Consider the following 12376-nt stretch of genomic DNA (forward strand, 5'->3'; position numbering starts at 1 on the left):
CGTATTACCACGACTTTATGAAATGTAACCAAGGTTTCAGAAAGAAGAGTTTATAAAAGACTATAAAGCATATTTTCAAACAGCTACATGAAACATTAAGTTTGCCAATAAGACTATTTCATGCTCTTGGGTCCCAGTTAATCCATGCACTGAATGTGCTTCAGCAATAATAGGGATGAGAAAGCAGAGTCACACAATGGTTAACAGATGCTCATCACATAGACAAAAATGCATCGGGGTACCTTTCTTTCCCAAATGCATTCCATATTATAAATTACTGTGTACACATCTCTGTGGATGTTATTAAGGGACTAGGTACACACTTTCATGAGAGACAAACCACAGTAAATAAGGATGTGGACAGTTAGGCACAAAGGAGAAGTTTCCATGATTGATTTTTATTACTAGATACATATGAACGTTTTTCTTCCTCCGCCTAAAATGCTAATGAAAAATACACTCAAAAAACTTTCTATATTTAATCAGGCTACATTATGCCGCTTGAATTCTGTCAACACATGTTTTTAAACCACTTATCCAAGCATATATTAAAAAGGGAAGAACAGCGGCAGCGCCGCTTAGAAAAATACAGCTCCCCTGTTTCTGAAAGATAACATACAGGGTGAGATGCAGAGCCCCACAAGAGCAGCTGTTCAGGCGGAATCTTATGCTCAACAGGATCAAACATGAATAAGGGGATCAACACTATCATCTTATTTTGATCAATAAGCATTAGCACTGCTGTCCATAGCAAAGGAGAACATATAAATTAACATTGATCCAGCAGCTCTTACAAGCCATCCAAGGGTCACAGCGGAACTACATCAGAAGTCGAGGTTTTCCAAGGCTCAGTGCAAATCTAAAGATGCCACCAAAATCATTAATACTACTCATTACTAGAACCCGGTCCTTTCCCTCGGAGTTGGCAGTGTTATTTTCCTGTTCAGTGTTCTCATTTATCTTGACCACAAGAAGGACATGGCCAGAAGAAAGAGCCTCCTGAACTCATCCCTACGCCTTTTATGAAGGATTGGAGGGGGAGTCAAGGGGAATCGGTACAAATTAGCTGCACTAGCCACCAGCTCATTAGAATTTCGGTGCTCCTTTTTGTACATCCACCAAAATGAGATGTAAACTAATACTGTATCTTGTAATAATGTCTCTATCATTTTTGTTCCTAACACCACCGTGATCCAACACAATACTGAAAGGAAAGCTTGTACTTACAAATTCATAATCACCATCCTGTGGCACTCTCCATTCCGAGGAATGTCTTTCAGGCACTTGCCTTCCATAGTTGTTTCTCTGATTCTCCTTTTCTTTTTGTTCAAAGTATTCAAGGAAAGATGGTCTGACAGACTCCATAGTTTCATCTCTCCCTACAAATACCATTTAACAAAATTATAAATATATGATAGACTTTACCAATGCAAAGGCAAAATGTCCCATTAACCAGAGCACTTGCTAACTTTATTATTGTTAACAATTGGTAACAAAACTATTAATGTAAGATCTCTTAGGTAGAAAACTAATAGTTCTAAAGATTTTTTTATTTAAAAGCTCCTACGTCTGAGAGGGAGTTGAGGGTGGGAACATGCTGGATCAGACCAGTGGCACATCTAGTTTAGCATCTCAATCCCAACAGCAGTCAATGAGATGCCACAGGCTAGAAGACAGACATCACCTGCTGACTACTCCCCAGCATTTGACAGTCATTCAGCCTCTGAACCTGGAGGCCCCAGTTGGCTCTCATGGCTAACAGTCAACAATAGACCTGTGTGTGTGTTAAGTGCCGTCAAGTCACTTCCGACTCATGGCGACCCTATAAATCAACGTTCTCCAAAACATTCTAACCTTAACAGCCTTGATCAGATCTTTCAAATTGAGGGCCGTGGCTTCCTTTACAGAGTCAATCCATCTCTTGTTGGGTCTTCCTCTTTTCCTGCTGCTTTCAACTTTTCCTAGCATGATTGTCATTTCCAATAGACCTATCCTCCATAAATATGGCCAACCCCATTATAAATCCATCAAAGCCAGTGGCCATCACACTGCATGGGAGCAAGTTCCACAAATCAATTACTCATTGTGTGAAGCTGTCTATCTACTGTGAGGGTGTGAACCCTCTATCTACTGACCCTGGATTTCTGACATATTGAAATTGTAATCGTCATTATTTCTTTCTAAGACTAGATGATTATACTGGTCTCTTCCTGGGGCTGTCCTTTATCAGTGGACGTTTCAACTAGTTCACAGAATGGCAGGCTTCTTCCTGATACAAATGGATCACCACGTAGACTGAATACCAGTGCTATAGTACTACCATGGCCATTTAGAGGAAGGGGTGCTTCAAGAGGAAATTTAATTTCTGGTCTTTGCTCTAGTTTTGTGTGTGTGTGTGTTAAGTGCTGTCAAGTCGCTTCCGACTCATGGCAACCCTTTGAATCAATGTCCTCCAAAATGTCCTGTCTTTGACAGCCTTGCTCAGATCTTGCAAACTGAGGGCTGAGGCTTCCTTTATTGAGTCAATCCATCTCTTGTTGGGTCTTCCTCTTTTCCTGTTGCCCTCAACTTTTCCTAACTTGTCCTAGTTTTGTACACTGAGTGAATCAACACTGATCACTACCATCCGATATCACAACAAAATCCGAAATGGTAGTCATGGATGTCTTCGACATATAGATTATTATTTGACATGTTAAGTACACTTTTATCTTGACGTAGTTCACAACTCTTTTCAAGCTCCCTGTTAATGATATTATCTGTGAATTGAACAGAATAAACCACATTTAAGTTTATTTGTGAATGCTTTCTGACAGCTCTCGTATTTAGGAAACTCAAAATCCAAGCCTGAAGATTTCCCGGAAGCATCATCCTGCTTGGTTTGTATTTTAATAGCCTGCTTAAATTTGGAAGAGAGAACTTTAGTGGGTAGCATTTTATATTTTAATGGACGTTTAATCTCATTTGCTTTATCAAGTTTTGTAATGGATTATTCACAACAGCGCAGGAAGGAGAGACATAAAATAAAAAGTTACCTTGACACAGAATATATTAATTCTGGTATACAATACAGAGTTTGCCAACAGAGCAAAAAGCAAACAAATGTCACCCACCTGATATATGTTTATATTTTCTTTATATTATTAGATATCCAAATGCCACCACAACACTGTTGAGTAATTAAACACAGTGATTGTGTTCTGCAGATAAGCAATGTATACAAAAGACATAGGTCACCATGTTGATCCATTGAAAAATAAGAAGTCATTAGAACTGACACAAATAATACAATACAATACAATATGTGTGCAAGCTTTCAAGTTGAACACATGAAGCTGCCTTATACTGAATCAGACCCTTGGTCTATCAAAGTCAGTATTGACTACTCAGACCGGCAGCGGCTCTCCAGGGTTTCAAGGCAGAGGTCTTTCACATCACCTACTTGCCTAGTCCCTTTAACTGGAGATGCCGGGGACTGAACCTGGGACCTTCTGCATGCCAAGCAGATGCTCTGCCACTGAGCCACAGCTCCTCTCCAGAACTCTTCATCAGGCTTGATGTTCAAAATTCAAAAACAAAAATGAGGGTGGGGAAAGGAGATCAGTCCCGTCATGACCTTAAGGTTCCCTGTCTATATCTTGGATAGAATGTTCAACTGACTTCAGGGGATAGTTATCAGGCTGCACCCGTGGAATTCTCAGAAGCAGCAGCAAAAATGGAAGCTATCCCATTGTAAATATAAAAAGCCAGTAGTCAATAAAATGTTTCTCTAATGCCAAGCACAACAAACAGGTCCCTAAAAGACCAACCACATACAGTAGTTTTGTGTGTAGTAAGTGCATATTTGAGAAGTGCATATTGTGAGAAGACAAGACTCACTGGAAAAGACAATCATTCTAGGAAAAGCTGAGGGCCGCAGGAAAGAAGACCCAACAAGAGATGGACTGACTCTATAAAGGAAGCCATGACCCTCAATTTTCAAGGTCTGAGCAAGGCCGTTAAAGATTGGACGTTTTGGAGGACACTGATTCATAGGGTCAACATGAGTCGGAAGCGACTTGTCAGCACTTAACACACACACAAGTAAATATTTGTGTTGTATTTTTGCTTGCCAGCCCTCCAAACAAGCATAAACCCAAACAAAAAGTAATGAGTTCCCGGTCTGGGTATTTGTGTTGTCTGGAGTGTTTATGACAATAGCTTATAGGAACCTGTTTGTGTTGCTTCACTGAAATGAAGCTTTGTACTGCAGAAGGTGTTTAAACTTGTGCTAAATTTTGACACTGAAAAACACACACTTGCAAGGAAGATACACACTGCACCAAGGACTGGTTCCTGCCGGCACAGGATGTTGGGGTTCCCCTAGGAGACTTCATATTTACAAAAACATTGAGTTTTACATTACCTAAGGCAACGAGACTCCAAAATTCGCTTGGATTGTTCACAGGTCTGCAGGGGACCAGTTGTATGTATTTCTCATAAATCATCTCTACATGTATGGCGCTCAGTAACCATTTTATGTTTGCAGATTATATTACAGAAAACTTTTACGTGCAAATGTTCCAAGCTTCTGTACCAAGAGAATTCTCAGCAAAAAGCTGTATCTGTAAACCAAATGCTAATATCCCCCTTGCCCACAATATGAGTCTGCTCTGCAAAATCAAATGAACTAATCAATGCATGCAAGCTTATAGTCAGGCTTATGGTTGAGGACAGGAATGGGTCTCTTAGTTGGCCTACCCTTACCCCCCCTCCCCCTTTCCCTTCCCTACTTGTTTTATCCCTAATCCTATCTTATATCCACCCATTAACATTTTGTGCCTCCCCACGCTGGGCATGTGTGGCTTCTCCATTCCTGGAAATGATAACACCATCTGAGAGGCCATTATTGTTTGCTACTATTTAAGGTTTTAATTATTCATGTGGTGTTTATGATTTTAATTGTAATTTTATGCTGTTAGCTGCCCTGAGCCCGGCTTTAGCTGGGAATGGTGGAATAAAAATATAATAAAATAAAAAATAAACTTTGGATAAACTAGATGGAGGTCATAATATAGAAAGCTGTTTGCAGAAATGATGATTATTCAGTACTTTAGAAATCAAATCATTTTTGTTTCTGTCACGTGTTTAGAGAATGCTTTATCCAGCTCCAGAAAGACATTTTTCGGGTTGCTAGGTATCACAGGCTTTTCTGTTGTTACCCAATACCTGTTGATGCCCAGGGCTTTCCTATAGATGGGCTTAAAACTCTGGATCAGATATTTAATATAGATCTCGTCCTGATGTTTAATGTGGTGAAATCGATGGTCCCAACAACTTTAAAACTGTTTTTAACCTTATGTTTTATTTTATTGTTATATTTGTTATTGCTTGGGTAGTTACTTTTGTTACATTGTTACAGACTTTGACCTCACATAATAAATTTTATCTGTCTATCTACTGCTAGTCTAGTTTCTGTTTAGGTGAAAGATACACCAATAGGGATTGTGCTTCGAAATGGTTTTGAACTATGCACCTTTACTTCTGAAAAGTACTGCTGAAATCAGTCACAGAAGTTCAAATGCGCAAAGCCTTCTGAAATGCTGGATGAAAACTAAGCAGAGTTCTCATGGTAAAGTGGTTCTTTAAAAATTAGTATTCTTTACCTAGGGCTGTTGAATTAAAAAAAAATTCAGTATAGTTCGGATTCGGCTGAATTCGGCCCGTTTAGATTCGGCATATGCCGAAGTCCGAACTCCCGCACTTCGGGTCCGTGCAATTCGGCGGGAATTCAAAGTTCGGGGAAAAAATTCGGCCGAATAAAGCCATTAAAAACACAACCGCGCCTTTCCGCGGCTCTGGGGGGGCATTTTTGGGGTTAGAGGTCCCAAACTTTCAGCGGAGCTTCAAAAGACCCTTCTTGCCAGACCCCCTAAGTTTTGTAAAGATTGGGTCAGGGGGGGCTGAGATATGGGCCCCGAAAGGGGTCCCCCCACCCTTAATGTGCATCTCTGAGCAGAGCTTGCCGCCCACGCACAAAGCTCCCAGCCCCGACAAACAGCTGAGAAGTTTGCAAAGCAACCCAGCTGCAAAGCAACACAAACAAGTACAGCAACACCTTTGCAACTGTGCAAAGCATGGAAAGGGACAGAGGCAGCTAGCTATGCATAAGGAGAAGGAGGGGTGGAATTTCCCCTTTTGCATCGGACTCGGGACCAGGCAAATGCATTCTTTAAGTCACCATTTGAAAATCAGTTTTGAGCAAGGATCAAAATAGACCTAACCAATCTTATGAATGAGGGAAAACCTGAGGATACACAACTGAAGCCCCCCCTCAAACCAGGGAGAGAGAGACTCGAGGGGGCACACACACCCCAGGCAGAACGGGCGAAAGCCCCCTTTGGCTTCCCCCCCCACCCACAGAAACTGCTCCCTCCCCACACACACACAGACTCTGCTTTCCCCACACACACACACAGGAGAAAAAGTATAGATTAAAGCCCCCAAAGGGGTCTTACTGTGGCTGTCTTCTGTTCCATTAGGAGGGGCTGGGAGGAGGACTGGGTAATCCAAGACGATTTCATTTAAGCACGAGACGTTTTGCTCTGGAGATGCATACAGGGTGATCTATTCATCCCAATAGGGAAAAGGGAAAGGGGAAAGCCCATATCTCGGGGGGGGGGGCTGACCAAATGTTTACAAAACTTGGGTGGTCTCTTAAGAAGGCTTGTCTGAAGCTCTGCTCAAAGTTTGGGATCTGCACCCCCAAAAATGCGCCCCCTGCAGCCACGGAAAGAGAAAAGGGGGGGAGCCGATATTTCTGCCCCCACTGAACCCATCTTTACAAAACCTGGGTGGTATCTTAAGAAGGATTGTCTGAAGCTATGCTGAAAGTTTGGGGGCTGTATCCCCAAAAAAGCGCCCCCTGCAGCCACGGAAATGGAAAAGGGGGGAGGGAAAAGGGGTGGAGCCCATATCTCGAGACCCCCTGACCCAATGTTTACAAAACTTGGGGGGGTATCTTAAGAAGGCTCATCTGAAGCTCCACTGAAAGTTTGGGGTCTGTACCCCCAAAAATGCGCCTCCTGCAGCCATGGAAAGAAAAAAGGGGGGAGCCCATATCTCGAGACCCCCTGACCCAATGTTTACAAAACTTGGGGGGTATCTTAAGAAGGCTCATCTGAAGCTCCACTGAAAGTTTGGGGTCTGTACCCCCAAAAATGCGCCTCCTGCAGCCATGGAAAGAAAAAAGTGGGGAGCCCATATCTCGGGACCCCCTGACCCAATGTTTACAAAACTTGGGTGGTCTCTTAAGAAGGCTTGTCTGAATCTCTGCTGAAAGTTTGGGGTCTGTACCCCAAAAATACACCCCCTGCAGCCACAGAAAGGAGCGAATGTGCACAAGCACCCCCCACACACAAGAGGATTTCCCCCCCCCCTCTCTCTCTCCCGGCCAGGCCGCACATCAGCTGATTCCTCCAGTACTCAATCCTGACTGATTGGCCAGAAGAAGACCCAGCTTGGCCACCGATTGGCCGGGGGAGGAGAATGCTGCTTACTGACGGTTATGCTGCTTACTGCCGCCCCGAATTGGCTGGATTTATTCGTGAACTCCTGAACTCGCTGAATTCGGCTCCCCGGTTGCCCACCATTTTTGAGTTCGGTTCGTCCCGAACTAAAAACCACCGAATCAGGGGAAATTCGGCTGTTTTTCAGTTCGGGCCAAACCGAATCAACAGCCCTATCTTTACCTCATCACAGCCATTTTCCAAAGTATTTTTTATCACAGTTGCATTTTAACACTAGCCCAGTGAGGCAGCAATTTACCTTACATAGTAAAAGTAAAAATAGATTTGCAATTCCACAATTAATGACACATCAGGGGGGGAAATCACTTCTTGGTTTTTGGGATACGATCAAGTGTAATATCAGAAAGAAACATTTCAAAATATTGGTTTCATCATTAAAATGAAACAGAATTTTGATGGGAAGGTACTATAATTTTTCTCTTGAAATGAAATCTAAGTACAAGAGATGTGATTAATGTCATGGAATCGTAGAATCATAGAGTTGGAAGGGACCACCAGATTCATCTAGTTCAACCCCCATACAATGCAGGAAATTCACAGCTACCTCCCCCCCACACCCCAGTGGAGTCCAATACAACAGCATACATCTTGGACTTTCATATCAAACCAAGCCTCTACATTTTAAAAAAGCCCTGCTGAATCCAAGGAAGCCAGAAGACCAATGTTCCATTACACAAGGTCAACTTATATTCGACGGAAAATATTTTACACAACGGAAGGGTCTAACTCACACATTTGGCAAGGCTGCCTTGCACTGGGTATAGGGGAAACTGCAGAGGCATGAGAAATTTGCATTGTCAGGCTGATAGTTTGATATAATATCCCAAGCAGCAATTCAGTAGGAACTCACTGATTTCCAGGCAAGATCCATGACTATTAGGGGAATGGCCGTAGCTCAGTGACAAAACATCTGCTTTGCATGCAGAGAGTCCCAGGTTCAGTCCCCAGCATTTCCAGTTAAAGGGACCAGGTAGTAGATAATGTGAAAAACCCGAGATTCTGGAGAACCACAGCCAGTATGAGTAGACTATACTGACCATGATAGACCATTGGTCTAATTAGTAAATGTAGTCATAAGAGTACTCAAACAAAACACCTACTTGCTTCTACAACCACATCTGGTAATTATCTAATTTAGGCTGTCAACATTAAATACCAATACCAATGTTGGCAGTAGGAATATGCAGCCATTTATTTAAGAACCACCTTCATGGGAATTAGACAAATATAAAGTTAGCAGTCACTAGACACACAAATACGGAGAAGGGAGAACGCTGTGTAATTTAGATGCTTGAATGTATCTGTTCCGAAAGGTGTTGCTTCAACGGAACTGTTTTAATTTCTGGGATCAACAGCCACCTACATCAGATTGCAAAGGTATAATTATTGCTAAGAGGAAGCAAGTCAGCAACAGCTCTTACAAGTGTGATTTAATATTTTGGGACCAAGCTGTATTACAATATTGTTAATTCAGCACCTCCTCCTTTATATCTAGTGATGCAGCAAAAAAAGGCTAGTATTTTATAACTAACATGAGCTACATAACACGGTTGGAAAACATTGGCTTTTATTGCAGTTCACTGTGCCATCCCAAACACTTACACACATATAAATCAATTTAAATCGAAGGGATTAGAAAGGTACAACTCTCCTTATAGTCACAATGTAAGTATTTAAAAAGAGATTTTATCATTGTCTAAGTGATCTTGAGAAGAACATGAAATTTTAAAAAGTTACACATTCAGCATTTAACGAGTCAGGAGGATGACACTAATCCACCATTTCTCAAGATTTAAAATGAGGCTATGACACAAATTTGCCAAAGTTACAAACCCCCCCCCCCCACAAAGCATGACCCAAAAATCTTATTTTCAATTCATACATAAAATCCACTTATACTTAAATAGGAATATAATCTTTCTTATAGGTTCAGGCTGTGTAAAAGCCACACTCAAAGGATAAGGCATAAGCCTTGGGTCATTATGTGTAAGTATTTTAAGGCAATTTGTCAGGCAACATCTCTCATATTGCAAGCCTATTAAAATCCTTTATTTTTAAGCAATGCTTCACTGGACCACAACAGGGCACTCGACGTACAATGTCTGCTGGCAGATGTGGCTGTGCTAATGAAATCAAAAGGGTGCTTGTAGTACAATGAACACAAAATGTTAATATTAGCTTTGCAGAACAGGACTATCCCTTGCTGATGGTAAAATCAGAAGCCGGCCAACACAAGGAGGTGTGCCCTGTGCAAGAACTTGTCCCACTAATTCCTGATTAATTATTTTCCATCTAACAGCTGAAGAGATGAAGGGGCAGCATGAAGGAGGAAACATTAAGCGTTGTCAACCTTACAGCTGCATGAAATTTTTGAGGAAGAACAGTGGGTACCCTCACAACGCAGCTGCCAATCACAACATGCTGAGAGGTTCCTGGCCAAGTGCTGCCTTTTGACAGAGACCACTGCTTACAAATTGGCACTCCCTGAGAATGCGCGGATGATGGCTCCTGGGCTCTTCTCAACCATGGCCTGTTCCAAGCAAGAAGCGGAAAGCTGCTGTTAGCTATTCTGCTTTGTGGATGAGATACTGTTTGGTTTCAGTTTTCAAAGAAAGGGGAGGGTTTGGTCCCAGTGTTACACAGAATGGTTTCCCAGCCCAAAGATAGTAGTCTCTGCGTCTATGGCCAAGCTAAGGTTGAATGAGCGTGGTGCACCTGCTTCGGATCAGCTCATCTCTTTGCCAGTTAGTCAGCAGGTAGGAAACAACCCAAAGTTCCCTGTTCCATTGATCATTTGAGACTTTTTAGATTTTATCCCCAGTACTCAAGAATGGTGCCAGGAAACACATTAGTGGGTACTATATGGGGGACTGCTGGACAGATTTTACAAATCACATATTAATAGTGCTTTACAATTCTAGTCAGCTGGTTTTTGGTGAATCGCCTGTTGCGGCAAACAATTCCTGAGGCACTTTAGAACCCAACTCTTTTTTTGTTCTAGTATAAAGTTTTATGGACTACAACCTGTGTGTGTTAAGTGCCGTCAAGTCACTTCCAACTCATGGTGACCCTATGAATCAATGTCCTCCAAAATGTCCTATCTTTGACAGCCTTGCTCAGGTCTTGCAAATTGAGGGCTGTGGTTTCCTTGATTGAGTCAATCCATCTCTTGTTGGGTCTTCCTCTTTTCCTGCTGCCCTCAACTTTTACTAGCATGACTGTCTTTTCTAGTGACTCTTGCCTTCTCATAATGTGACCAAAACACGATAGCCTCAGTTTAGTCATTTTATCTTCTAGGGTCAGTTCAGGCTTGATTTGATCTATAACCCAATGATTTGTTTTTTTTTTTGGCAGTCCATGGTATCCGTAACACGACCTATTTCAATTGTATGTAGTACAGTGAATCACATAAACACATAATATAATTCTTGTACGCAACATATATATCACACTGCAAACAATTGTAAACACGATCAAAAGGACACAAAATGCAGGATGTACACAATGTGACATAATTGCATGAAATTCAGATGTGATGAAGAGAAGTACAGAGACCATTCACAACAGCAGTAATTACTGTGGTGACACAGTAATTTCCCTAGTTTTGCTAATGGTTAAGGGGGGAAAATAGGAAAACCTATTGGTAACACAGAATAAAGTTATTTACTACAATGGACAACCTCCTTTTCAATACTAAGGACCCGTGTGATGATAAAGGCTGCTGCTATTGAACAACCTTCATCTCTCCCTTATATAAAATATCAGGTCGATAATACTTTGTCTAAACTTGTAACCTAGCTCCACATTTAACGGATGTCTCCTATATGTAATTACACTCTGTTTCAGATCTCCAATTTTACAGAGAAAATAGAGCTATTGCTTTACTGAAAAAATTACACACAAGTGAAAGATTTATTGAATGGAAGGAAGTGGGTTTTTTTAATGAACAAACCATTTTGTCTAAAGTAGTAGTACAACTAACAGTGTAATTCTTTTTCAGAGTATATGCAGGGTGAGCCCCATAGAATGCACCCAAGTAGGATTCTGAGTAGACCTGCTTATGATTGCTAGCCATAATTAGACAAAGAATAGAGAATAAAACTGCTGCTATCATATTGCCCTTGTGGAAATCTATGGTAAGACCACACTTGGAATACTGTGTACAGTTCTGGTTACCACACCTCAAAAAGGATATTTCAGAGCTTGAGAAGGTGCAGAAAAGAACAACCAAAATGATCAGGGGGCTAGAGCTACTGCCCTAAGAGGAGCGGTTAAAATGCTTAGGGCTGTTTAGCTTGGAAAGAAGGTGGTTGGGAGATATGATAGAAGTCTATAAAATTTAGCTGACATCAGTATGGAGAGAGTGGACAGGGAGAAGCTTTCTTCTCCCTCTCTCATAATACCAGAATGTGGGGTCATCTGCTGAAGCTGGAGGGTGAAAGATTCAAAACAGACAAAAGGAAGTAATTCTTCAAACAATGCGTAGTTAAACTGTGGAGCTCCCTACCCCAGGATGTGGTAATGGCTGCCAACTTGGAAGGCTTTAAGAGGGGAGTAGACATGTTCATGAAGAATAGGCTATCCATGGCTACTACTCAAAATGGATATTAGTCATGATGCATACCTATTCTCAAAAGGAGCATGCTTATTATATTAGGTGCTGCAGAACACAGGCAGGATGCTGCAGCAATTGTCTTGTGGACTTCCTAGAGGCACCTGGTTTGCCACGGTGTAAACAAGCTGCTGGACTTGGTCTGATCCAGCATGGTTTTTCTTATGTTCTTAATCCTACAGAGTTATTCGAGTCA

General features: G+C 41.7%; 1 protein-coding gene across 1 annotated transcript in view; it reads right to left on the reverse strand.

Annotated features, from left to right (window-relative positions):
• The window catches only part of STK4 (serine/threonine kinase 4), an 81665-nt gene that overhangs the window by 38854 nt on the left and 30435 nt on the right, over positions 1 to 12376 (reverse strand). The window contains exon 10 of the mRNA XM_056845171.1: positions 1228 to 1379. Within this exon, the coding sequence (XP_056701149.1) occupies positions 1228 to 1379 (152 nt within the window). The remainder of the gene's footprint in view (positions 1 to 1227; positions 1380 to 12376) is intronic.

This window comes from Euleptes europaea, chromosome 2, assembly GCF_029931775.1.
Source record: "Euleptes europaea isolate rEulEur1 chromosome 2, rEulEur1.hap1, whole genome shotgun sequence".
Classification (NCBI taxonomy): domain Eukaryota; kingdom Metazoa; phylum Chordata; class Lepidosauria; order Squamata; family Sphaerodactylidae; genus Euleptes; species Euleptes europaea.